Below are 26,835 nucleotides of genomic sequence, written 5' to 3'. Positions count from 1 at the left end.
GGTCACTGCCTCCCTTTGAGGCTAAAGGTCTTAAGAGGCCGACTGAGGTTCCCATGCTGTCCACTCGCCCAAGTCTCAGTAAATCCCCAAGTGCATTCTCTCACTGTGCTTTAACTCCTGATGCAATGTTTTCACTCCCCACCCCCAACCTAGTAAGCCGAAATCTTCTCTCATGAGTATCTGGTTATTGGCATTGCTCCCTCACTAGAATGAAACTGAATAATAACCTTTCTCAGAACCCAAACAATGGCTGGCACATAATAAACGTTCAAGAAACACTAAATGATTGAATGACACCATGTCTATTAATTTTTTTTCAAGATTTAGATCAGATTTCACCAATTCTATGCATGTAGTCTTTCTAGATGTCTTTATAAGATTACATTTTATTTCTTCTGGGCTCTAACAGCTTTTTTTTTTTTTTTTTGGATGATTTTATTCATTACATATTCACTATTAATTTTTTTTTAAATAATAGCTAACACTGAAGAAGTGCTTAGGATAGGCCGAGTTCTTCACATATATCAAACTCACTTAATCCTCACTGTCCCATTTATAAGGTAGGTACTATTTTCATTCCATTTTTACAGATGAGGAAACTGAGGCACAAAGAAATTAAAGACTTTGGCCGAAGGCACACAGATGGTAAATGGAAGGCACCGTTCTTCACCCAGTCCAGACTTGTTCCTTTCCACTCACTGTCTCTCCTACAAAGAATCATCCGATTCCCATTTCGGTAGCACCTTTCCCCAGTTTCAGCGTCAGTGGCTCATATTATGCAGAACAGCAATTCCACGCGGCGCATACAGCATACATTAAATTAACATGGGGTTCACTCTGGAGTATCATCACCTCTCTAGGGCTTCCCGGGGTGTGCGGAGTCGGCGCCTACAACTTGCGTTGGACTTCCGGGGGATTTCAAAGATGAGGATGCACCGCCTTGTATCGGAGGGTCACCTAGTCTTCCTGAGGCCTCAAGACCCAACCCACATTTCTGGCACTTCCAGTGATCTTGAACTCTCCTTTTAGCCAACGCAGTCCATGATCTCCATCCCTGGCCTGCTATGCAAGTCAGTGGCTCTCAATTCAACGTCGCCAGGTCCGCTGGTAAATTAATAGAGTTTACCTCCTTCCCACCCTGGGAAGCAGGACTAAGGAGTGGTCCAAACCCACCTTTAACAGCCCAGCACTAGGTCCTGGGCCCGTTGCAGACCCAGCCGGAGCCCCCTGCCCTACTCCCGCCCAAAGCTTAGCGTCCTGACCCAGCGTTCCAGACTCGGCCCGCCCGCCGGCGCCACCCGCCTCCCCTCTCGCGCGGGTGACTCAACCCGGGGAAAGAGAAACCTCTCGGTTTTTTCCGACCTGGGCAGGGGCACGCGTCCCGCCCCGCCCACCACCCTAGCCCCCGCCCGCCTGAAGTTGTCCTTCTGGTTTGCGCCCGGGAGGCGCCGGCGTGGCTCCCCGGGGTGTGGCCACAGGACTTCAGCTACGCCTTGCCAAAGGGCGGCCCCCTCCCCAACCCGGAAGGCAGACCCCGCGCGGCCGCGGCGAGCCGGGCATGCTCACTGGCGCGGGCCGGCCCGCAGCCTGGGCAAGAGAGGCCCTCGCTAGGCGGCCCCCCGCGCTGCCAGCTGGACTCGGGCGGAGCCGGCGCCCCAGCGCAGGGTGGCTCTGCCAGTCCCCGCGCGCCTGAGCGGCCGCACACGTGTCCAGGCGTCACGTCCGCGCGCGCCCCCGGGGCTTGCGTCAGCTGCCGCTCCAGAAGCTGGTGGGCCGGGGTTCTGCGCACCGCTCGGGTTCGCGGCCCGCGACGCCGCCGGGAGGAGGAGTCTGGGGGCGCGGAAGACTGTTTGGAACGCCGGGGGCCGCGGAGATCGTCGGCGCAGTCCAGTCCCTCTCCTGCAGGAGCCGGCCGTTTCTGCTGCTCGGTTCCGGGCTGGGCGCGGTGGCGTTGCCTCGGAGCCTGCCGCCCGCGGGGCGCGCACCGCCTTGACCCCGGCGGCCCCGCGGCAGGCAGGCGCCCGCAGTTCCATGGTTGGTTCGGAGCGCGATGAGCCGCCCGTCCTCCACCGGCCCCAGCGCTAACAAACCCTGCAGCAAGCAGCCGCCGCCGCAGCCTCAGCACGCTCCGTCCCCGGCTGCGCCCCCGGCCGCCGCCACCATCTCGGCTGCGGGCCCCGGCTCGTCCGCGGTGCCCGCCGCGGCGGCGGTGATCTCGGGCCCCGGCGGCGGTGGCGGGGCTGGCCCGGTGTCCCCGCAGCACCACGAGCTGACCTCGCTCTTCGAGTGCCCGGTCTGCTTTGACTATGTCCTGCCCCCCATCCTGCAGTGCCAGGCCGGGCACCTGGTGTGTAACCAATGCCGCCAGAAGTTGAGCTGCTGCCCGACGTGCAGGGGCGCCCTGACGCCCAGCATCAGGAACCTGGCTATGGAGAAGGTGGCCTCGGCAGTCCTGTTTCCCTGCAAGGTAAGCCCAGGTGCCACCCGCGCACCTCCGCCTGGCGACCTCCCAGAACTCCTGTGTCCTCCAGCCCACTCGTATGAGCTGAGAGGCAGGTGGCATCTCTCTTATTTTAAAAAAAGAAATGTTTACACTTGTCCACCCTCCCCCACGCCCACCTGTCCACTTTGGGAGTAACTCTGAGCTGACAGTTGCCCGAGTGCTGCCCCCGGAATAATTGGCACGCGATCGTTTTTTAGAACGCATCACAGCTCTCCCCTCCAGGTGCCTGCGAACTCTGTAGACTCTGTGCTTGGTGTGCTCGGTAGGGTTAGACTGGACAAGTAAAACTTGGACCAGGAAGCTGGCGGGCGGGGTGGGGGTGGGGGGTGTTGGGGAGGGAAGAAATAAGCGAGCTAAACGCACCCTTTACCAGCGCTCCGCTTGTAAGGATCTGTACTGGATTCCCCCTGCACCCCGCGCCTGCCCTCTGCGCACGCCTGACACGTGGGAGCCCTCGGGAGTGTAGCTAAAAAAAGGGCGCCTACAGCCTGTTTTCCTCCAGCAACACGAAAACCCTGCGAACCACGCCTTTCCCTCTCCTAGCCTTCCAAGGACTAGGGAGATGTGTGTTTGTACTAAGTGGGGGGAAAACAAGAGTTGATTAGGAATTTATCAGGAAGGGCACATAGGAGCTGTTACAGTTCTCCCAAGCCCATCACTTTATTTATTTAGTTTAAAAAGTTAGCAATGCTCTTGCAAGAAAAATGCAAACCACTGAAGAAAAGTCACATGAAAGACCAAGACCTCTCACCCCCTTTCCCACCATTGTTAGGCTTACTGTGTATCTTTATGGATTTGTGTAGCCACGTTTACACTTTCACAGCTGAATATAGAATCCTGGATGTCAGCGTGTGTCAAGAAGCTTCCTAAACACACACAGACATAAATTCTTCTCCAGAAATAACTTGTGCAAATTGCTGTTGTAAAGTCGTATTATTATACGTATTTTTTCTATGTCTGAAACCTAGCTCTACCTCATTGTATTTTAAATGGCTGCCTAGTTTTTCATTGTGTGGACATATTATATAGCATCTGTTTACTTACATCTAGTAATTAAAAATCTTCAGGAGCAGTTTCTGAGACATACCTGTCTATAGTACCTCATGATCATCTAGAGCTGGACCATAAAGTTCGTTTTCTAAACTTAGAAATGGAAATCATGTCATTAATAGTCTTTTTTTTTTTTTTTCTTAAAGTAACTGTTCTGCCTCTTGGGCCATCTAAGCTGTCTTGCATTTCTCCTTGGTGCTGCTTATTTTTATAGGGCAAGAGCTTATTTTTAAATTAAAAATAATCCACCAGAGAATTGATGCTTGGGACTCAAGTCAGTAAAATGAGTGATTTAATTTGGTCTGTGCCCTGCCACAAATCAAGTTTAAAATAGCATATTCAAATACAGGTTTGAATCCGTGTTTGGGCTATGGGTTTTCAGTTAACCTTAATAAATTACTCTGCTTTCAACCACCTCTCATATAATGTTGACTAATTCATCCAGCCCAGTAGTTGTTTCTCATGAAATTTGGATGTTTCTATAATTTTTTTAGGGTGATGAAGAAGATGGAAGCCTTGTGGTCAAGAAAAGATTTGGTGATAGTTGACATAAGAGTGGGTATTTGATGTTTGAGACATATCGTGGGGACTGCACGGGGTGTCCCATAGGATTTCGGAGGAGCTACCTTTTCAGCTCTTCGCTTTGTCCCAAACGTTCAGTGGCTTACAGAAGAAATGGCTTTAGGTGAATTACAGTTCACAGAGGGACATTTGGTTTCAGTCAGTATTCCATAACTTATTTTTAAAAAGAAATCTCATAAGAGCATTGTGTTGCTCCCAAGAAGAAGGGAAGGAAGCAGTTATGCTATATAAAGTGTGAAGTTTCACTTTCAGGACCTAGGATTCGGGTTCCTATTGAAGCATGTTTTTTGTTCCTCATGTGTAATATGCTAGTGAAGCCCTTCTTGAAGAACAGTTCTCTTGGGAATCAGGGGTACTCAGTGTTTCTAGACATGTCAGTGGTTTTCCAAGTCCCTATTCTATTTGAATGCATTTAAGGAAAGCCATCACGTTGCAAGCTGAAACTAAACAGGGTCAACCATTCCCCTACAGACCAGGCACCAAGTTTAGAAAGTGATCTTGGAGTCACTCTTGTGTGAGAGATTCATAAAGCTGGAGAATGCATGCCTCAACCTTGACCAGTAATGCAAACTATTGACAGGACAGCTCAGCCAATTAGTTTAGATAAACCAAACTTGGATATTATACAGCAAGCACCAAAGATAGGTCAGTTGAAGGTTGAGAGCAATAGGGAGTGATCAGACCTATGTCAGACTTCAGCAAGATAGGTCTGTGTAGTGAGCCCTTGGCTTGCGCTTACTCCTGGAAATCATAGGGACTGCCTTGTCACTGCCCCTGCCTGCTCTCAGAACTTCTCTTATGGGCTGGCTCATGTGAGAAAAACAATGTTGGATGATATACCAGAGCCCAGGTCTCAAGTGTAGCCGGGCGCTGCCATTGTTTGCCTGAGAGACCACCTCTTGGGGCCTTGATTTCCTCATCTGTAAATAAAGGGATTGAACTGCTTGACTTCCAAGGACCTGTAGCTTCTAGAATACCATGAAAAGAAGGAAGGCTATGTGGAATGGTTATTGGGTGCCTGTGTTCCAGCTATCTTTCAAGGGTCATCATTTATTAGTTTGCCTTTCTTTTTTTCAGGTAAAGAAACAAATGTCTATAGAGAGGTTAGGGTTAAGTGACTTGTCAAGATCAGTAGGCCTGTTCATGAACCTGCATCCCAAAGGCACACATCCTTTGTGCTACGTAGGGATTTTTGCCTTTTATTCCAAGGCCCCAGACTATAACTTAAGGTTGGCACCCACCAGGAACAAACAAAACCATCTGATCGGATAAGTTTACCAGATGGGCCTCTGATGGGAACATCCCAAAGAGACAACATACATGTTCGCTATGGAATTCACTGGTAGGAATTTTGTAGGACATGTGGGATGGGCAAGTCAGGGGGAAATAGCCCACAGAATTAACATTTGGGGGTATTTCATCACAGCTCTGAACTGCTGATGCTTCAGTTGGCTCACAAATGGATTTGTTGCCAAATAGCTTCCTTACATAGGTATGGGGCCACTTAATTAAAGGCTAAAGTGTTGCCAGCACCTTTGACAGAGGGAACCACATGCATTATTAGCTCAGGTCTCCTTTTAAGAAAAGGATCTCTATCAAAGTAGGGCTGTCTTGCACTTGTGCTATTTTTAGTCCATTCTATGGCTTGCTCTATGCCTGAGAAGTTTTGACATCCTCTTCCCATATCTCAAACCCACCAGCTCTCAGTGGAGCGTGGGTATAGGGGGAGAAGTGAAGGTTGACACATTTGTACCCCCACTCAACAGTGTATGTTATCTGAATATCAGCCAAGTATTTCTCTCCCCAAAGGTGGGGAATGCTAAACCACTCCAGCCCACTAACACTCTGAAGCATTTTCTCTCCATTTTTTTCTTTGTTTTCTCTAAAAGTTTCTAACAGCGTGTCTCCAGATAATCACTGAACTGGAAAGCCTCAGTCAGACAAGTCTTCCCTGCAGTTGGGTTGTGACAGTGTTGCTTTTGTTCCTGAAAATAGAAAGTTAAAAGCCCCTCAGTGTGGACAAACCTAAAAGGCAGTGGGGACAGGTGAAGTGAGGGAGAGAGGTGTCTGACCCGTGGCCAAGGGTTCAGGAGACCTCAGGGAGCAGTCGAGGCACTTTCTGCTCAGCCCTGGCTGATCGGCAGGGGTGAGAGTGTGGATGCAGCCTGCCAGACCTTTGGATTTTTTTTTTTTTTTCAAGAAAAGCCAGAAATCTGGATTTTTTTTTTAAATGTGAAGTATCTCAATTTTTTTTTTTTTTTAACATTGGCCAAATTCATATTGAAGGCCAGAACGTGCAAGCCAAACCACCCCTGTCTGCAGACCAAATTCCAGCTGCCAGCTTGCAACCTCTGGTCTGGTTCTCTTTTAGAAAGCATTCGCTGAGCCTGGAAGTTTGCCTTTAACTCTTACTCTCCGTGAACTTTGGAATTCTGAGCGGTCCCAACTGTAGGTGGTTTCATAGTTTATTTTCATCTATGTTTTGCCAAGAGAATAGTCTATCCTGGCCTCCTGGGGAGCCTGAACTGTTGTCCCAGTGACTAGACATTTGACTTTGAACAGGTCAGTTTATGTCTTTGGACCTGAGTGTCTTTAAGTGAAAGAGTTGGACTAAATCACTATACCATTATTAAATCATTATACCATTAGGGAAAATTTTTTTCCCCCTAAAATTTCACAATCTAGGGAAAAGAGTACTAGGCAAAAGACAGAACTGGGTTCTCATCCTCGCTTTGTATGACCTTGGTCCAGTCACATACTTCCCTGAGCTTGTCTGTTCATCAGTTAACAAGAATGGAGATAACACCAAGCTGGTAGGTTGCTCCGAGATGTGACTAGAATTGCTAAGTCTTTTGCTTCACCAGATCAAATGGAAGGTGGGTGGGATCAAGGCGGTTGCTGGGTGATGGATGATCAGTTGCCCAGAAGTCTGAGAGGATAAGCCACTTTGCCAAAACCATTTCAAAGGTCTTTTCTTCATCTTGAAAACTCCTCTAAGACAAAGACCATTTACTTTGGCTATTTCCCCTGTGGTCTTCACTACTGACCGAAGTTGGCTAGGTTTCCTCTTGAAAGCGTGCGCAGGCAAGCACCAGAGCCCACGTACATCTACGGTGAGGCTCCAGATTTTCAGGAACCAAATTGACAGAATTTTTGAGTGTAAAATTAAGAACAGAAGCACTAGAGGGGCACCTGGGTGGCTCAGTTAGTTAAGCGTCTGACTTCAGCTCAGGCCATGATCTCACAGTCTGTGAGTTCGAGCCCCGCATTGGGCTCTGTGCTGACAGCTCAGAGCCTGGAGCCTGCTTCGGATTCTGTGTCTCTCTCTCTCTCTCTGCCCCTTCCCCACTCTCTGTCTCTTGCTCTCTCTCATACATAGGGGCACTTGTACCCCAGTGTTTATAGCAGCACTTTCAACAATAGCCAAATTCTGGAAAGAGCCTAAATGTCCACCAACTGATGAATGGATAAAGAAGTTGTAGTTTATATATACAGTGGAATACTACTTGGCAAAGAGAAAGAATGAAATATGGCCCTTTGTAGCAACGTGGATGGAACTGGAGAGTGTTATGCTAAGTGAAATAAGTCATACAGAGAAAGGCAGATACTATATGTTTTCACTCTTATGTGGATCCTGAGAAACTTAACAGAAGACCATGGGGGAGGGGAAGGGAAAAAAAGTTACAGAGAGGGAGGGAGGCAAACCATAAGAGACTCTTAAAAACGGAGAATAAACTGAAGGTTGATGGGGGTGGAGGGAAGGGAAAGTGGGTGATGGGCATTGAGGAGGGCACCTGGTGGGATGAGCACTGGGTGTTGTATGGAAACCAATTTGACAATAAATTTCATGTTAAATAAATAAACTAAAAATTTAAAAATTTAAAAAATTAAAAAAGGAAGAAAAAAAAAAAAAGAACTGAAGCACTAGAATGCTGGGTAGGAGCCCTAAAGTTTATGCTGATTCTACACATAGTTGGCAGGCATTTTTCACAGGTCACCACCTTCTAGAACTAGGAGTAAATCACTGTGACTTAAAGTTGACATTAAAGTTGACCAGAAGGGAGGAGAACTGAAAGGTACAGCAGGTCTGGTCTGTAAAATGCCTAACCTGAGATTGGATTAGATCCTCCTGTTCTGTGTTAGATCCCTTTTTTTTTTTTGAAGCTCCTACAAAATACCGTATGCGTATGACTACAGTAAGACCTTATAAAATGTAAGAGCCAGACTCGTGCAGACAAAATTTGTGAACGATGGCATTTTTCACGCAAACTCATAAGGTCCTCACTCCTTGCAAGGGACACACAGTAGGTACACATTTGCTAAAGCGAACGCCCGGTGCAATACATTGTGTATTACTGGCGAGTTGTGCAGGGTGGGATCATACATGGGGCATCAGAATATGACTCTGCTCTGCACATACTGAAGAGGAAAATAAGAAAGCTAAAAAGTTTTCCTGATTAAATATATCTTTATGTTAAACCTGAGAATGTGCTTTCTTAGGCTTACTAGAGATAGTGAAAATTCTCTAGCAGAATTTCATCACTTTTAACCCAGGTCCTCATCTAGCTCCATTAGCTTTTCTTAAACATTGGGAAACTGTTGGTCTCATCTCCAGTTGGTTTTCTGTAGTGATTTTTCGACTATATGGTGTCTGTGAGATAAAAGATTACCCCTTCCCAGTGTTTAGCCACAGACACTGTAGACGGATGAAAGATATACCTGTGTTAAATGTGTGGGCCTGGGCCCTATTTTAAAACTTCGAATGGACAAAAGTAGTATCTTTGGGTTACTCCTATCCCCAGGCTACCTTCTCCTCTAGTCGTTTTTTTGTTTGTTTGTTTTTTTCTTAATTTAGTTTTGAGAAACAGAGACAGCGCGAGTGGAGAAGGGGCAGAGAGAGAGAGAGAGGGAGGCACAGAATCCGAAGCAGGCTCCAGGCTCCAAGCTGTCAGCAGAGTCCGACGCGGGGCTCGAACTCATGAGCTGTGAGATCATGACCTGAGCTGAAGTCCGACACTTAACCGACTGAGCCACCCAGGCGCCCCTCTGCTAGTAGTTTTGAGGGAGGCCCTTCTCGAACCTCCTAGTCCAGATCCCCGCTGCGTCCCCACATGAGGGGTTTGGTGACTTCTCCAAACCTCAGCAGCTCCTTGGTAAAATAGGGTGCACACTGGGTTGTTGTGAGCATCAAACATGGTAATAATTCATGCAAAGTGCCTAGCACAGCCCCAGCACTGAACCACAGCACGGTTAGAAGCTAGCAGAAAACAAATGGTCAGTGTGTGAGGTCAAGTCCAGGCATAAACTTTAAAAAGAAAAAAAAAGAACTTCTTTTCTCCCACATACTCTCCTACTGAGTTTCTCTTCCCTCCTCCTTATCATGTAGGTTTTCATACAGCTGAGTTACTCTGGCCCCGGCATCGGTTTTTCAGTGACAAGGCCTCATGTTTTTCATTTCTATAATGCTTTCAGAGGAGAAAGCCTGGTTAGATTAGGCAGTGTTTTTTAACATGTATATTTTATTTTACACATTATAAAGTATGTTTTTAAAAGTTATCATTATTTTAAAATGTAGAACATATAAAAATATAAAATTAGGGGCACCTGGGTGGCTCAGTCAGTTAAGAATCTGCCTTGATTTCAGCTCAGGTCATAATCTCAAGGTTGTGAGTTCGATCCCCACATTAGGCTCTGACCTGGACATGGAACGGGTTTAAGTTTCCCTCTCTCCCTCACTCTCTGCCCCTCCCCCACTTGCACTCTCTCTCAAAATATAATATATAGTTAAAATATATATTTATATATAATATGTATATGCAGTTAAAATCTCTTATAATCCTCCCACCTAGAAATAACCACTATACCATTTTTGCATTTGTCCTTACAAACTTACATCGACATCAGTGGGGTTTTTCACTCAAAGAAAAGCAGGTAAGATAAACCACACACAATGTCATAACGTATTTTTTCATCTAACACATCGTGACTGCTTTTCAACATTGGTAAATAGTCTTTAAGTTCATGTTTAATGGCTGCATAGTATTCTAATAGTACCAGAGATGTTTAAGCAAGCTCCCATTTGCGGTCATTTAAATCATTCGGTTAAAAAAATTTTTTTTAAGTACTGCTAGAGCAGTTCTTGTGCATAGGAAAGTAATTATTTCCTAACGGTAACTTCCTAGAAGTTGGATGGTAGGGCCAAAGGGTATGTGTAGAAATCAAAAAGCTTTTGATAGCAGAGCCAAACTGCTTTCTCACTTGGAATCCTTCACAATTGAGTGTCCATTTCTTTACACCATCACCTACAATGGGTGTTATCCTTTTGGCTTTTTTTTTTTTAACACTACTGCCTGCTTTTTCTCCCTGATGGAACCTTGGGCCAGAGCTGGCTCTTCCTGACTACCTACTAACTTTCATATCCCCCCATACCTGGGAATCTCCTGCAGCCTCTCCCTCCTACAAACCATCTGACCAGCCAGTCCTTGCCTCCCCCGCAACTCCCTCCTTCTGAAGCTACGAGTCTAACAGAGGAGACAGATGTGCCCGCAGAGCCCTCCTCACGCAGCAGGAGCAGAGGAGTCTAGAGACCTCTCAGCAGTGTTGGGGGACAGAGCCGCATTATGTAGGATAAGCAGCTATCTACCCACAAAGAAGGAAGGGATGGAAGGTCCTGATGGGGTTACGTAGGGAGGCCAGCAGAGCTGCTTGTACAGAGTGTTGTTTACCTTGTCTGAACGAGGCATATTATCTCATGTTATCTCCTCCTCATCACTTTGTAAAGGAAACAGGACACAGTTAGTATCCTGCCTAAGAGATTTGCCCAAAGTCCTACAGTTTGTAAGTTCAGGGAACAGAAACTCCAGGACGGGCCTTGTAATTACACACACAGTGTCTTTTCCCCCTCAGCCTCCTGCCTTTCCCGTTATCCACTTCGCCCCTCCCTGAGGAACAACGATCCCCCCTCCCATTCCAAATTCACATAATGGCTTCTGGCGGGATGACCCCGGTATCAGGAGGGCCCTCTTATTAAGGTTGCCAGGTAAACTACAAGGTGCCCACTTAAATTTGAATTTCAGATCAACAATATTTGGTGCAATTTCAGGTAATTTTCTTTTGGTGCAAGTATAACCCAAATGTCGCCTGGGACATCCTGGGCATCTTGTGTTTTCAGTTGCTAGATCGGGCAGCCCTACCCCTTAAGTCTTCCGGTGAATGCGATTGTTTTAGTTGAGAAATAAAGACTGCAGAGGGATGCAGCCCTGTTGGAGGCGGGTCGTAGCGTTTAGTGTGATTATGCAGGTGGGAGCCTGGCTTGGAGGAGTAAGGGCATAGTGACAAAGAGCGGGCGAGGCACTGGTAGGGTGGCAGAAAGCCTTTAATTCCGGCTCTGACCCTGAGGTGCTTTTGTTTGCTTGAACCCACGCTCTAAAGGCACCTCACAAAACTGCTTCTCCGGGAGACTGTGTCGTTGCCTGCTGACTCTGGTCTGGCCGTGGTCAGATGAGAAGCGTGTTGGGTCAAACGTCAACTTTTGTTTAAAGTTTCTGAGATTAAAAATAACCCCCTGCCAGCCCAAGGAGGCTTTGTACGGCCAGATGTGCTCCCCTCCCCAACGGCGGGATGTTCTCAGATGACCGGGCTAACATCGCCCCAGTCTGCCCCCAGGACACCTGTGGTAAAAAAGTCATCTGCACCGTGGGGTTTGTCAGCGTTCTCTCAGGCAAACAGAGGAACTCTTGAGCCCAAGACTTTATTTTTTTTTTTTTGTTATTTTTTTAATGTTTATTTATTTTTGAGACAGAGAGAGACAGAGCATGAACGGGGGAGGGTCAGAGAGAGAGGGAGACACAGAACCGGAAGCAGGCTCTAGGCTCTGAGCTGTCGGCACAGAGCCCGACACGGGGCTCGAACTCACAGACCGCGAGATCATGACCTGAGCCGAAGTCGGCCGCTTAACCGACTGAGCCACCCAGGCGCCCCAGAGCCCACGACTTTAATTAGCATTGCCTTCTCCAGCAGAAAGCTCATGAAGTTAGATGTCCGTGTTTTCTTAGTCTCGCCACCGTTTGACGGTGCTGGCCCTGAGTGATACCGTCTTCTCATAATAATCAGTATCCGTGGAACCGTTACGGAACCTTTGGCTGAGGATTCTTTGCGTTGCCTCACAGTGGAGGTAAGGAATCCGCCCTCTGGGTTAGTGCAGATCCACTAAGGTTCTTAGAGGATGGTGGCTAGACAGATGCAGGTTGAGCATCGTGACTGAGGCAAAAGAAGAGAGTTCACTTTCTCCTGTTGCCCAAGTCTAACCTTAATGAGAGTCTGCGGATGAGTGGTCGACGGTTTTGTAGATCCACGCAGAGGTGACATGGTAGGCTCAATTTGCGCTACACGGAACGCAAGGTAACTGAACTCTAACTGGTGGTTGTAAACCCCTCCCCTTTTTTTAATATTTATTTATTTTTGAGAGGCAGGGGGGAGAGAGAAGGAGAGGGAGAGGGGCAGAGACACAGAATCCCAAGCAGGCTCCAGGCTCTGAGCTTTCAGCACAGAGCCCGACGCAGGGCTCGAACTCAACGACTGTGAGATCGTGACCTGAGCCAAAGTTGGACCCTTAACTGACTGAGCCACGCAGGCACCCCAATAAGCTCATTTTAAACAAGAGGGATAGGGGCGCCTGGGTGGCGCAGTCGGTTAAGCGTCCGACTTCAGCCAGGTCATGATCTCGCGGTCCGTGAGTTCGAGCCCTGTGTCAGGCTCTGGGCTGATGGCTCAGAGCCTGGAGCCTGTTTCCGATTCTGTGTCTCCCTCTCTCTCTGCCCCTCCCCCGTTCATGCTCTGTCTCTCTCTGTCCCAAAAATAAATAAAAAACGTTGAAAAAAAATTAAAAAAATAAAAAATAAAAAATAAACAAGAGGGATATAGAGCCGCTCGAATGACAACCGTATCGTTTCCCCATCTATGTAAGATTGCAGAAAAGCTTCAAACACCCCCACCCCGAATAGTTTATGTAAATAAAATATGTGAAATGCCTTTATGAAAAATAACAAAACCCATAGTGACCGAAGTCTAATAAAGACATTTTTCCTTCTTGATCTCAAGATATATTGATTTTTTTAAATTCTAAGTTCCATAGTAAGACTTTTAATTAAAGTAAAATTAATACGGTGGAGAACAATCATCTGCAGATAAACCTAATGTCTGTTCATTTACCAACAAATGTCAGGTGGGCAGGAAGTAGGCAAATCAGTAAATCAATGAACAAAATAAATAGACCCATAAATTAACTAGAAAATAACCTGTGATCATCCACTGATATTTTGAGGGCAGAGTAACAGACTTTTAGTCATGAAGGAGCTAGTTCGACTTGCTAGAAGTCCTTTTAGAAAGTGGTAAAATTGGGGCACCTACCTGGGTGACTCAGTCAGTTAAGCATCTGACTTCGGCTTAGGTCATGATCTCGTGGTTCATGAGTTCGAGCCCCACGTCAGGGTCTGTGCTGACAGCTCAGAGCCTGGTGCCTGCTTGGGATTCTGTCTCCCTCTTTCTCTGCCCCTCCCCTGCTTGCACTCTGTTTGTGTCTCTTAAAAAGAGTTTTTTTTAAGTGGTAAAATCTGGGGCCACCTGCACGGCTCAGTTGGTTGAGCATCAGGGTCTTGATTTTGGCTCAGGTCCTGATCTCACGATGCCTGAGATTGAGCTCTGCATTGGGTTCTGCACTGATGGTGTGAAGCCTCCTTGGGACTCTCTCTCTCCCTCTCTCTCCGCCCCTACCCTGCTTGCACTTTCTCTCTCTCTCAAAATAAACATTAAGAAAAAGTGGTGAAATCTAAGTTTAACTGCCAGTTAAAATGTAGTTTCACCATGCTTTGGTTCTATATGAGGTTTAACTACAACTGCCATTCAAACAAGTTTTTTTTTTTTTAATTCTTTTTTGAATTTTTAAAAAATGTTTATTTTTGAGAGAGACAGACAGAGCATGAGTGGGGGAGAGGCAGAGAGAGAGAGGGAGACACAGAATCCAAAGCAGGCTACAGGCTCTGAACTGTTAGCACAGAGCCTGATGCCAGGCTTGAACCCACAAACCAAGAGATCATGACCTGAGCCCAAGCCGGGAGCTTAACCAACTGAGCCACCCAGGCACCCCTTTCATTCAAACAAGTCTTAAGAATGTTGAGGGGCGGGGGGGAAAGATTGTCAAGAAGAGAAAGACCTCTACCAATAGTCCCCTAATTATCTGCTGATCATACATAGTAAGTTATACCGCCAAGAGATCATCCTTCCACCTGAACTGGTATAACCCAGATTCCATGTGTGAGTTCACCTCCCCGGGAGTAAAAGAGGTTTACCTGTGTAAGAAAAAGGGGGCATGGGTAGCTTCGTCCTGGAGCCTCTTTCTGACATGTCTGGAATCAAGTAGAGGAATTTCCCTTGGACCACTAAGGGTGATAGATAATGAACCTGCAGTGGCTAGTTAGGATAACAATGAGACTGTAGTCCAGGGCCAACAACTTTTAAAGGATCAGAGGAGCAATGGAGAAAGCTTTGTCTTCCATGAGGGGCAGAGAGGTCAAAGAAGTGTTGGTTATTATAACAACTGATGTCTTCATTGTAAAAATTTATTGGTTCACTAAAATGACTCCCAAGAGCTTCTAGTAAATAAAAAAGAAAAATTAAGTAACTTAGTTGCTTTTACCGGTAGGTATGCAGTTAAAAGTATATATTCTTTAAAAAAAAAAAAACAACAACACCCTAGTATAAAATTTAATTCATTCAACCAACCCTGCAGAAAGAATCTCTGCCCCATGGAGGATAAATATGCTAACTCAGTCCCTGAATTCTGTAACACGTTTTTATTTTTATATGATTTCAAATTTCCACAACGGTTGTAATAATAGTACAAAAATATTCCCATATGCCCTTTATCCAGACTCAGCAGTTGTTTCCTTTTTGCCCCATTTGCGTTTTCATTTTGTGTGTTCTTACTTCATACATACAGTTATTTAGCCATTTTAATATAATTTGCAGACATCTTGCCCCTTTCCCCCAAATACTGCACTGTTTCTCCTAAAAACAAGGAGGTCTTCTTATATAATTATGGTCCCGTTATCAAAATCAAGAAATGTGACCTGCAGTAGATACTATTGTCTAATCCACGGTTCATATTCAAACTTCAGTTGCTGCCCCAGTAATGCCCTTTGTAGCAGACCCCGGTCTGGGGTCCTACATTGCATTTAGCCGTCTGTGTGCATTTTGTGATCATTACAGTTTATTAGATGGACAGAAGAGCACACTTTGCTTTTGCTTACTCTAAGACCACGAGGTCGTTTCTTGGATTTAATTCAAACGTTTACGAACATCAACAACAAAATATTGATCGTGCTTTGTTTTTTCTGAGACACTCTCCTTTGAGGCGCCGGCAGATGGTTTGCTAATAAACTTCAGTTTCCTAGGAGGTGTAAGTGGGCGGGGGCGGGGCGGTGACCCCACAGTCCCTGAGCAGGGACATGCTTCTGCCGGAGCTCAGGGTGCCTCCATTCTAGTAACTTGTTGGTTGTTGGAGCTCAGGAAATTGTTCTTGAATTGCAGGGACTCACACTTAATGAAATAGATTAAGTAACCTGTTCTAAACCAGTCACAGGATCCATGACCTTGACTAGCACTCTGGCTAAGCAGGGTTATTCTGTTTATGTGCTCATTCCATAAACAAATACAAAGTGACTGCGTTTATTAGGTAAATAACAGGTGTCTAGTGTTTGTTTTCTGACGTATCTCATCAGATTTGTGTGTGAACGGGTTCCTCTGCCAGAAAAGGAAAAACCCTACCTAAATTCCAACTTAAATACACCCTTCAAACCCCATGCCCAGGGAAAGAATTGGCACTAGTTCCTGCTTTCTGCAAAGACTTAAAACTGAGGCACCAGGTCACATGTCGCCTTTCACAGCAGAACACATTTGCACAAGAGTTTTGAGCCACCGCAACCTGAAAAGTTTCTAAAGAGCAGTCAGAAATGTTATGTCAGCATTTGTTTCTCATTCTGCCGGCTCATCTTCCCCCTCCCTACATTCTGCTTTAGCTTGGGGCTTCCGTGTGCGGGTGTATCCCTGCGCCCTCGCTCCCAAAAGAGGTTTGCTTAAAGGGAATTCCCACTTCACCTCACCCCACCCCCTGGGGGACCGTGAGCAGCTGTGGCCCTGTGGAGAAATCTCGTTTATAGGTGTGGACGTGTCCCCAGGACACACAGGCAGCCCCAGCGCTCTGTCTCAGGAACAAGAGTGTGCAACAAGAACCGGGGATCTCAAGGAAAGCTGGCATCCTCTGGATCCCTACTGTTTGGTGGGGCAAGCCCCAGCCAGGGTGTGAGAAGTGAAACCTCAGGACTTTCTTGCCAGGTACCAGAGAAGATGGGAGGGCCTCCTTACTGGTTACTTATTCGTGACGTGCTGCTCCGCTCTTCATTCCTTAGGGAGAAGCGTTGTCATGAAGGGCTGTTTTTTCTCCTTGCAATCCAAGGAAAAAGTTAGTATTAGGACCTGCCTGCTTCCAGAAGCAGTGTGTCTGCGGACCCTGGGTTTGGGGGTGGGGGGCAGGTTGGGGACTGGGGGTTAAGGCAGATGTAAGTTTCTTTTACTGAGAACATTGATTCTTTGACTCCAGAATTACATCCCCTACCTTGAAAGAGCACTGGAGGAGGAGCACGGGAATGCAGGGCTTGCCCCGCGTGTGGCCAGAAATGGCCATGTGGCCGTGATGAGTCAGTCAGTCTGTAGAACGGGTAGAACTAGCACCCTGGCCTACCTCCAGGATCTGCAAACCACCAGGCTCTCCTTGTGTGTCTCTTCACTGGCAGCTGGCGTTCCCGAGCTGTCCTGGGTAGTGCCCGTTGGGTGGGGAATGACCAGCCTGACCTGCTTACTGGTGTGGGCCCCTTCTCACAACTGGCATTGTGGCTGCCCAGCCAGGTTTTGTCATTCATCAGAATCAACCCCAGGCCATTCTGCCCTTCCCCAGACATTTGGCCATGCCTGTTACATTCCTGGGTGTCACAATGGGGAAGGATTGCTACTGGCATCGAGTGGGTAGAGGCCAGGGATGCTGCTAAACATCCTACAGTGCACAGCACAGCCCCCACCATGAAGGATGATCTGGTCTAAAATGTCAGTACAGGTATCCCCCACTTTTTCAAAGTCCATTTGACATGATTTTGCTTTTACAAAAGACCTGTTTTTGCTAACCAAAAGAAATCCGAAGAGGATTTTCACATCTACGAAAGAAGGTGGAAAGGGAAAATAGCGTTCAGCATTTCTTGGGCAGTGCACATCCTGAGCAGCAGGAGTGGCCTCACCTAGCTTCTTCCCTGGGACCTACACTCAGCATCAGGACTCCATAGCTTTGAACTGCATCTGTGAGCATCTGTGCTTTATCTCAATTTATTTTGTGCATCTGTTAGCAAGATGTATCCTAAGGTATCAGAGAAGCCCAAGAGAGGTTATTTCTTGGCACTAGGAATGCTGGAAAAGTTTTTCATCTAAGTTAATGGCGATTGCTTCTTTGCTTTATGCCATTTTGTCTCACAAAGGGTTTTGTAGAAGCACTGTACGTTCAGATAGCGGGGAAAACCTGTAGTGCTACTGTACAGGAACCCAGAAAACAAACTAAATTGTCAGTAAAGTCCCTGAGGGTATCTGGACCTGCCTTCTCATTTAGGTTTCATCCCCACTGTTTGCTCCGCTCCCCCAATGCTAGAACTGGTTGGAGCTGTTCCAGCCATAGTCCACTTTGCCTACAGTGAAGCTTTCCCAATCTCCTCCTCAGCCCATCCCCACTTTGAAATCGACTGTCACCACCACCACCCCCCGCCCCACCAATCTTTGTTAGCATAGTTGTCTGTACTTCTGATAGTCTTGAGTTATTTGTTGTTGCATGGCATGGCCCCTCTCGACCGGAAACCCCAGGAGGGCGGGATCTGCAGCGGATTCCCTCTGTGTGCTCCAGGGCAGAGGTTGGCAGCCCTGAGGACCCCTCGGAGCTGGTCAGGAAGACACAAGCGAGGGGCCGGTACAATTTGGGTTTGCCGCTCAGAGGCACGTACAGAGCCTACAGCGTCAGGGAATTCAGACTCTGAACCCTCCCTCTGATCCCCGGATGCGAGCCCCTATTCCAGAACAATGCCGCAACATGTATGCAGTGTAGCACAAGAGCGCATGCGTCTGTGTGCGTGTGAGTGCACGCATATTTAAAGTTTAGATCTTTTCTTTTTAGAGATCATCTCTTATCCAGTCGTCATAAAAGTGGCACCAGTGGTCATGAAGACACGCCCTCGCCCATGATGGAAAAGAGAAGGAATAGATTGCCTTTAAAGTTCAGCCTGTTTAGAAAAAGCAGAGTAAGCACCTAACACTTTAAAAATATACTTATTTAAGTTAATAGAGGCTGTAGCAAGATATTTTTTTGTAAGGTCGTTGTCCACACGAATGCTAAGTAGCGCCTTTTCTATTTGTGTAGCTTGGGGGAGGTTCCCTGTTCTCTATATTGGGCTGAAGGAAGAGTGAGTGGTTTGTAAGGCAAACCAGATAATTCAGAATGTAAAAATTCCTACCTGAGCTACACAAGAAAAAATTCTAAAATGATTGCTAGACGATAAATATTTGTTGTACATCTGAGTTCGTGAACACGGAGTGGTTTGGGGCTTCGGGTCAGGGGCTTCGGGTCAGGGATACAGGTGGTATCCTTCCCTACACTCTTTGCCAGAGTTCATCTCATTCTTGGAATGATTCGTGGGCAGCTGCGATAAATGGCCCGTTCCGAAACTTCTTCAGATCCAAGGATTGGGGACTTGTTTCAGCCAGAGAATCTGCCACAGAATCTGGACTAATTCTTGCTATTTTTATTGTGGGTAAGGTGTGTTTTTAAGCTGGGCAGAAATGCCTTACCCATCACTCACAGAAAAACACCAGAAGGCTCTGTATTCCTAACCACACCCTAGATTTAAAACACAGTTAGTAGGGATTTTGTTTTTTTAGGGGCCTTAAACTGTGAAGAACACAAAGTAGAAATACATATGGATAAATAAGTTTGTTTTTCCTTCTGATTATAAAGTTTTTTTATACCCATGCTTTTAAAATTAGACCATGGTTTTAAAAAAGATGAATAAGCATTCCCTATGGGCACAGTAAATAATGAAAACATTTCTGCCAAGTTCTCTTGAAGGTTATTATAATCCACTTTAGGTGTGGGGGAGAAACCAGCTGCATTTCTTTCTTTAAGCCACCCACTTCCTCATGAGGGGAGACTCCTCTCCCTAAGAATGGAGACTGCCTTCTCGCCCTCCTCTCAGTGAGTCCAGTTTAGGGTCCTGTGTGGAGAAGGTCCCCAGTGCCTGCTTGTTGCTAGTGACAGATTCATCTGTGGAGATTAGGATTCGACCGACTTCCAAGTTTATAAGGGGTTTACCCCTGGGCAGTGTAGTGACCATCCAAACAGACACGGGGCTTTGTTTTGTTAGCAAATGGGCATGGCATCTTAGACACATGGCCTGGCCCTGCCCACCTTCGCTGTCTTTACGTCTTGGTAGCGGGGTGGGGGAATCCAAGCGGGGTCACGCAGCCGATGTACCTGCCACCACGAGCTTGAGGGGGATGCGGCCGGCTTCTAGTTTCACCCAGAAAGGTGATTCAGGTTTCCTGATTCGTCACAACACACCAGCACAGCTCTCTGGGGAAGTGTCTACCTGTGGGCTGGTGCCCCATCTGGTATCTAGGAGTTAACAGTGTCATTCTTGGGAGGGTTGGGAGAAGTCTGGTTCTTTGCCGTGTGGTCTTTTCCCAAGATAGGTGTGATTTATTCATCAGGACTGTCATCCCAAGTGCAAGGGAGAAAAAGGTTTGGTTCCTACCCTATTAAGGCAGCATTTGAGGGACAGACTGACTATCAGAAAGCTCGTCTGGGACAAGTGCCTGCCCTGGAACTTGAGGAAGTGGTCTGGACCCTCCTCATTTTAACCTCCACTGGCTGGAACCCACCTGGCTGGCAGGTTCCCGAGCTGGTACAGTAGCTCTTGGGTATGATTTCCCGTCACCCAAAAAGTGTATGTGGAGCCCCTTGGGACTGGGGATGGGTAAAAGGTGAGGAAAGTGAGGTCATAGTTCCAGCGATGTCGGGGGCCTTCAGCCCCCTTCCGCCCTGACTGCTCACTCCCGCAGGCAAGAGCAGGGAACTGCGGGGGCAGCCGGCCCGCAGCCGGCCTCTCAGTCACCAGCTTGAGCTAGGAAGAAGGGGCAGGGGACAACCAAGAGGAATTAAACTGTTTTCATAATTGTCTCTGGATGAAAACCAGTCTGGAGGTAACCTGTTCCTTGCCCAGCCGCACACCTAAGCAATTTGAAGTTCTCAAAAATTCTTTAGGTTTCACAGAAAATACGGGGAAGGCCCGGTTTCCTAGGGCTGGCTCAGCAATGCCGTTTGAGATGTTAATAGTAAGGAGCACTTCAGTTCTCACGTTTTCAACAATGTGGGAGTGAGGACGTGGCCCGCCGTCCCTTCCCGGCAGAGGACATTCCCAGTTTTATGTATGGCAAGACTGAGGATGAATACGAACTGAGACTTGTGGTCTTAACTCCTCTCAAGCGAAAGTAGTTGAGATAAGAATTCAGTTTAAGCCCCGGAAACCTAAGTGAGTGAATCGTCTTAGAGGTTTGCACCAGTAGGAGTTTTGAGAAGGTGCGATGGCTCAACGTGTTAATCTTTCTGTCCTTGCAGTATGCCACCACGGGCTGTTCCCTGACCCTGCACCACACGGAGAAGCCAGAACACGAAGACATCTGTGAATACCGTCCCTACTCCTGCCCTTGTCCCGGTGCTTCCTGCAAGTGGCAGGGGTCCTTGGAAGCCGTGATGTCCCATCTCATGCACGCCCACAAAAGCATTACCACCCTCCAGGGAGAAGACATCGTCTTTCTAGCCACAGACATTAACCTGCCGGGGGCTGTCGACTGGGTGATGATGCAGTCGTGCTTTGGCCATCACTTCATGCTGGTGCTGGAGAAACAAGAGAAGTACGAGGGCCACCAGCAGTTCTTCGCCATCGTGCTGCTCATTGGCACCCGCAAACAAGCCGAGAACTTTGCCTACAGACTGGAGTTGAACGGGAACCGGCGGAGACTGACCTGGGAGGCCACGCCCCGGTCCATCCACGACGGGGTGGCCGCGGCCATCATGAACAGCGACTGCCTTGTTTTTGACACAGCCATAGCGCATCTGTTTGCAGATAATGGCAACCTTGGAATCAACGTGACCATTTCTACATGTTGTCCATGAGGCACCAAGGTTATTTGGGCACAGTGCTCTGTGGTTAATAAAGGTTTTTATAGATGTTTTATTCACTGTGTCTTCACAAGTCAAGACCCACAGTTACCCCCCATGTTCTGTTTGAACAGCAGCTTCCCATCTGGCACTGGCCCAACAAAGTTCACTAAACAGGAACGAATGGGGTTGGCCTATTAGTCATTTGGAGTCTGTTCTGTGATCTGAAATCAACTTTCTTACGAAATTGTACTTACTTACTGAACAGCACTTGACAGGTTGCTCAGGGCTCCTGTAGGCCAGTACGTTAGGAATTAGAGGCTCCTTCCTGTCTGACTCTCTCTATTGGTCTCGCCAAGTTGACAAAAGCACAGTGACTGTCGATAGATACCTTAACCTTTATCTTGTTTTTAGGGAGTAGGAATTGTTTTAGTCTTTCTCAAACTGGATGGCTGATGGCTAACCAATATGCACAGAGCCCCCCATAGTACTCACCTTAAACATGCAGATTTGTGGAGCCTGTGCATTTAACAATCTCAAGTGATTCTGTTCGACAATAAAGTTTGAGAATTACTGAGTTAAATTGTGGAAAGGGTCCAGATTTTAAAGGTGCTTTACGACTGCCCTCTACTGATACCGTTTGTCTTTCTACGGCTTCATTCCCTCCTCACCCCTGAGCTGCCGCTCCCAAATTAAAACCAGAACTGCAGATCCCCATGAGCACACTCCTGAGATTTGGTCACTGTCTTGTGTTTGGGGTGGATTGCCTAGAAAAGCAAATGGTATGGCCATTGATAGTTCTCACCTAATTAGGTTTTGCTCATCACTAGTACAGATGACCTGTTTACACGTGGCTTCCCTCAGAGGCCATCCTTGACTGTAGCTGGTGGGAAAGACTAGATCAGTAGAGTCGGAAAAGCTTTATAACCAGTGTCATATGCTTGCTATTTAAAGGTATGTGTTGGGTGGTTGTTGTTGTTTTTTTGCCACATTCACTTTAGTTTTTTAATAAATATTTTCCAAAAATGAATATTTGGCTTTCTTTTCCCCGTTGAATAATGTTTATTTAGTGGGTGCCTACCACGTGCAGGCACATGAAACTTCACGGCTACGTTGGGCTTGGAGCTATCGCTATTTCCACACGAAGAAACAGCCATTTGCCCAAGGTCATGACACAGGTCCATATTAGATAGAACTGGGGTCCAAACTCACTTCCTTGAACCATGGACTGCCATTGGTGTTGCAGGTCTCTCCCTTGGAGATGTTCTTTTAGGTGCCAGCACCGTGGAAGAAGAGTATTTCTCCTGCTTTACAGAATCAGAAGAAGAGGCTTGGCCAGGGCTGATGTCCAGTGTCCTGGGTTTGAGCCAGGGTGATCCACTCCCTCGGTCCTGACCCTGAAGTCTCCAAGGAATTCGGAATAGTAGCCCCAAATGCCTGATGAGGACTAAAGACTGCCTGAACTTAGCAGCCCAATGGCATTAGAGTAGCACCTTGTGGAAGGGATGGCTTTAGAGTTGTTTCGATTTTTTAGGTGAGATGTGGTATTGGGCTTTTATCCAGGATAGAGTTCTGGCAGGCAAGGAAGGTTCTAGAAAGTTTCACCGTACACAGCATGGCCATAGACGTTTCTGCCACAAGTGTTTTTGCCACATTTTCACTGCATAACTAACTGGCCATTAGGCAATTTTGCCATAAGAGACAAAAATGACAAAAAATTAAAGCGGGACATTCATTAAAAAGGACATAATGGGGGCGCCTGGGTGGCTCAGTCGGTTAAGCATCTGACTTCAGCTCAGGTCACGATCTCACGGTCCGTGAGTTTGAGCCCCGCGTCGGGCTCTGGGCTAATGGCTCAGAGCCTGGAGCCTGCTTCCGATTCTGTGTCTCCCTCTCTCTCTGCCCCTCCCCCGTTCATGCTCTGTCTCTCTCTGTCTCAAAAATAAATAAACGTTAAAAAAAAATTTAAAAAAAAAAGGACACAATGAAACATGAAAAATAAAATTAAGAAGACTTCATTGTGGAATACAAAATAATTGAATACCCTTAAAATGTGTGTAGATTCATGGCAATACTGTGCAAATAACTGATTTTACTGGGTGGATTATACCTAAACGCTTGTCCCCAAGTCTTTCATTCATAGTATTAACACTTTTTGCTTGTTGATTAGTCTCCTCATTTGGCATTGTGCTTTTTCTTTTTTTTTTTTTTTTCTGCTAAAATTTCTTCCTTTATTAAGAAATGTATAAGCTTCCCAATACTAGGATTACATGTTTGTAACGGAGCTTTGTGTTGTGTTCTGAAAGCCTTTGTGCCATTGTCTGTTCTTGGCATATTGTCACATGTTCATTGACCGACCTTCCAAAGTTATATGGGAAATGTTAAAGAAATGCTAATGTTGTGATGCACTGTAAATGAGCTTTGTCGTCATCGTGATAGGCTATCACTTTCTAACATAGGATGTCATCTGGCTTTATGCTCATTTCACATTTCCTGTAAGTTTTATCACCATACTTTCTGTTAAGTCGATACATGGACTTGTTACGACTCACTATTTCATCTACTTGCCCTGTACGGACCATTATGAGGGCTAGCTAAGATTTATAGGAGAACTTTGTCAATGGAGAAATGAAATGAAACTGATAAGTAGTTTCAATACATTAACTGCCAGAGGCAGTTGATTCATCAATGGAGGAATGAAACCAGTTATTTGGTCTTTTATAGAAAAATTGCCTTCTGGACAATTAGTTGTCCAGACACGACAACAATGCTTGTGGCAAAGATGTTTACAGCAAAAATACCAGACACGCTTAAGGAATTGCTAAAGTAACTTCTCTTCTAGGCTATTCTTCCAATGAAGGTGAGAAACAGTGCCCTTAGCAAAAAGAAGGTGCTTATAACGTGTTTGGTAAATGGATGAAAACTATAGCTCTTGTTACCAAGAAAATCACATTTACCACACGGCAGGGGGGGGAGGGGGATCTGTGGAAGCAAAACTAGGATCTAGGAGCAGGTGGACTTTGACTCTCAGAGCTGGAGCTGGTCCAGATTGGCTGTCCATTGTGTACATGATGCCCAGACAATGTGTTTTGTGCATCAGCTTGACTAGCTTCTTTCACCACCACTCGTGTCCGTATCCAAGCCTTCTTGTGATGTGTGATGGGGAAAATCAGGACCAATTGGTCAACAAGGCACCAAAGGTAAAGGAAGTTACGTTCAAAAGCCCCGTGAAGACGGACATTGTGGAATCAAGTTCTTCCTAAAGCATAAAACGTTAGGTTTTCAGCCTTGGGAGGTAAAGTGATGGGCTAGCGGCCATAACGGAGCATTAGTGGCAACACCGATTCTAGAATTCAGACTTCCTGACTCCCAGTTCAAACATGTTTCCAGAACTTGACAAATTAAAGTTTTAGGCAACAAAACTCTGAACATCTACTTTCCAGAGCTACTTAACTCCCTTGAATCTCTGTCACTGGAAATCTGTAAACTTAACTTTTACTCTCTTTTTTGAAAGTAAGCATTTTCTGCCTGTAAACAAAAATCCCCAGGTTATTCCCTGTTTTAAGAGGAAGTGAAAACAGCAAAAAAAGGTTATGTAAATTAAAGCGCCTTTTTATGTAGTTCCAGTTGCAAACGCAATTTACCACACAGTGGGAGTCATTTGTCAAAACTCATCACATGGTCCACTTCTGCCCCATATAAAAAAAGAATCTCTTTCCCTTTCATGTCCTAGTTGTATATTCTAATTTGACAGAAATCAGGCTGATCAAGCAAGATAGTATTTTCGGCCTGTGCCTTCCAATGCCTGAGCCATTCTGAAGAGAAAAAGATGCTCAAAATTCTTTGGGAGAAAATGTTCATAGTTATTAATTCTGGGTGGCAAGAACCTGAGTGTATGTCATGTTTCTATTTCCGTTATTCTATACTTAAATTTTTTTTAAACCAACTGACCTTGGGATCAGAGGTTCTCAGCCTTTCCGTGAGCAGGATGAGGTCTTGGTTTCCCTGATTCCTTAACATCTAGGGGATTAAGAAGGTGATGTCCCTACAGTGAACTATTCGGTGCACATTGTCAGGAATTTGCGAGGAGAGGCCACTGAGGCATCAACAATTGAGTTGGACCTAGAACTACCAACAGATTCAAATGAATGGCTGAGCGTCTCTGTCTTGTCAGCAGAATTACGCAACTTCTCTACCATATTGTCCAAGGACATTTTCCTTGTGCCTAACTTCAAGTTCTTGGGTGTTGCCAAGTGACAGCAGTGTGACCTTAGGTTGGTCCCACATTTGGGACCACATCTCTGGTCCCATATTTCGTAACCTGCAACGTTAGAAGGTTTGTTTTTTAAATGTTTCTACTCTATATCTACTAAATATACGATCATAGTAGTCTAGTAGAAATGTTTCTACTATCTCATTTCTGTGAGACAATTGAGCTATTTAGGGTGTGTAAATCATTCCAGCCAGGTTTTATATGAGGTGATTCTGGGATAATTGTGACCCAGCATGTGTCAATTGGCGTTAGCTGGTGACTCATGCTCCAGCTGCCTCTTGGATTCCCACAGTCTAGAGCCAGGTACGGTGCCTGGGGACAGAGACCTGTTTTGCTTTGTAGTTCTGGCTTGAGCATCCTGTGGCCTTGACCTTTCCTGACTCACGCAGCCTGTGCTTGAAGTATGATTCTAATTTCACTGACCTATGCTGGCCTGAAAGAGAGGAAATCAAGAGTTCTTAAAGAATAGGAAATCCAACTCTCTGTATTGTTAAAGCTGCTTCAGCTACTCAGTTGGAAGCTTTACATTTTGTACTTGTGCATTCTTTTAATTTGTACTGGAGTCCTCAAATGACAGGGCAAGGAAAAATGTTAGACCCTGTGATACCAATGCCTGCTATCACCACTGCTATTTTACAGAAGAAAGAGAGAAAGGAAGGGAGGGAAGGAGGGAGGGGCCTACAAAGGGAAAGCCACAGAACCGGTTGGAATTTTTCATGATGACAATATGGTGTCTTCTACATTGAGCAAACGGGGAAAAATTATAAAACTATTAAACCTACAAGCCAACATTTTATGATAAGGCAAATGAAGGGAATTTGCTCCAAGTCTTTTAGAGAAAGAGGGAGAGACAGAGAGAGGGAGAGGGAGAATCTCAAGCCCAAGCTCATCGTGGAGCTTGTTGCAGGGTTAGCTCTCACAACCCTGGGATCACGACCTAAGCCGACATCAAGAGTCAGACGGGACGCCTGACTGACTGAGGCACCCAGGCGCCCCTGCTCCAAGTCTTGATTCCACCAACTTCTCCCAGGCTCCCCTGCCAGCACCCAGGCCTGGACACCTGTTAAGAGCTTCTAACTGCTTGTCCTCCCTCTTGCCCCGGTCCAGTCCATTCTACACATACACATG

The 26,835-nt window shown here is 46.4% G+C and overlaps 1 protein-coding gene across 1 annotated transcript; it reads left to right on the top strand.

Annotated features, from left to right (window-relative positions):
* The first annotated feature begins 1,777 nt into the window (after positions 1 to 1,777).
* On the top strand, positions 1,778 to 22,464 carry SIAH2 (siah E3 ubiquitin protein ligase 2). Its single transcript, XM_058730215.1, has 2 exons — positions 1,778 to 2,467; positions 20,892 to 22,464. Exons 1-2 carry the CDS (start codon positions 2,051 to 2,053, stop codon positions 21,447 to 21,449), a joined length of 975 nt encoding a protein of 324 aa, XP_058586198.1. The 5' UTR covers positions 1,778 to 2,050; the 3' UTR covers positions 21,450 to 22,464.
* Positions 22,465 to 26,835: the final 4,371 nt, after the last annotated feature.

The sequence above is a fragment of the Neofelis nebulosa genome, chromosome 5, assembly GCF_028018385.1.
Source record: "Neofelis nebulosa isolate mNeoNeb1 chromosome 5, mNeoNeb1.pri, whole genome shotgun sequence".
Taxonomy (NCBI): Eukaryota; Metazoa; Chordata; class Mammalia; order Carnivora; family Felidae; genus Neofelis; species Neofelis nebulosa.
The sequence above is the reverse complement of the archived record's forward strand: the minus strand, read 5'-3'. Positions and strand labels throughout refer to the sequence as shown.

What these genes read in the sequence shown, in the direction of transcription:
- SIAH2 (XM_058730215.1), top strand. Translation starts at nt 2,051, where the DNA reads ATGAGCCGCCCGTCCTCCACCGGCCCCAGCGCTAACAAACCCTGCAGC. An exon ending in CAGTCCTGTTTCCCTGCAAG is followed by an intron (nt 2,468 to 20,891) that starts GTAAGCCCAGGT and finishes CTGTCCTTGCAG; the next exon opens with TATGCCACCACGGGCTGTTC.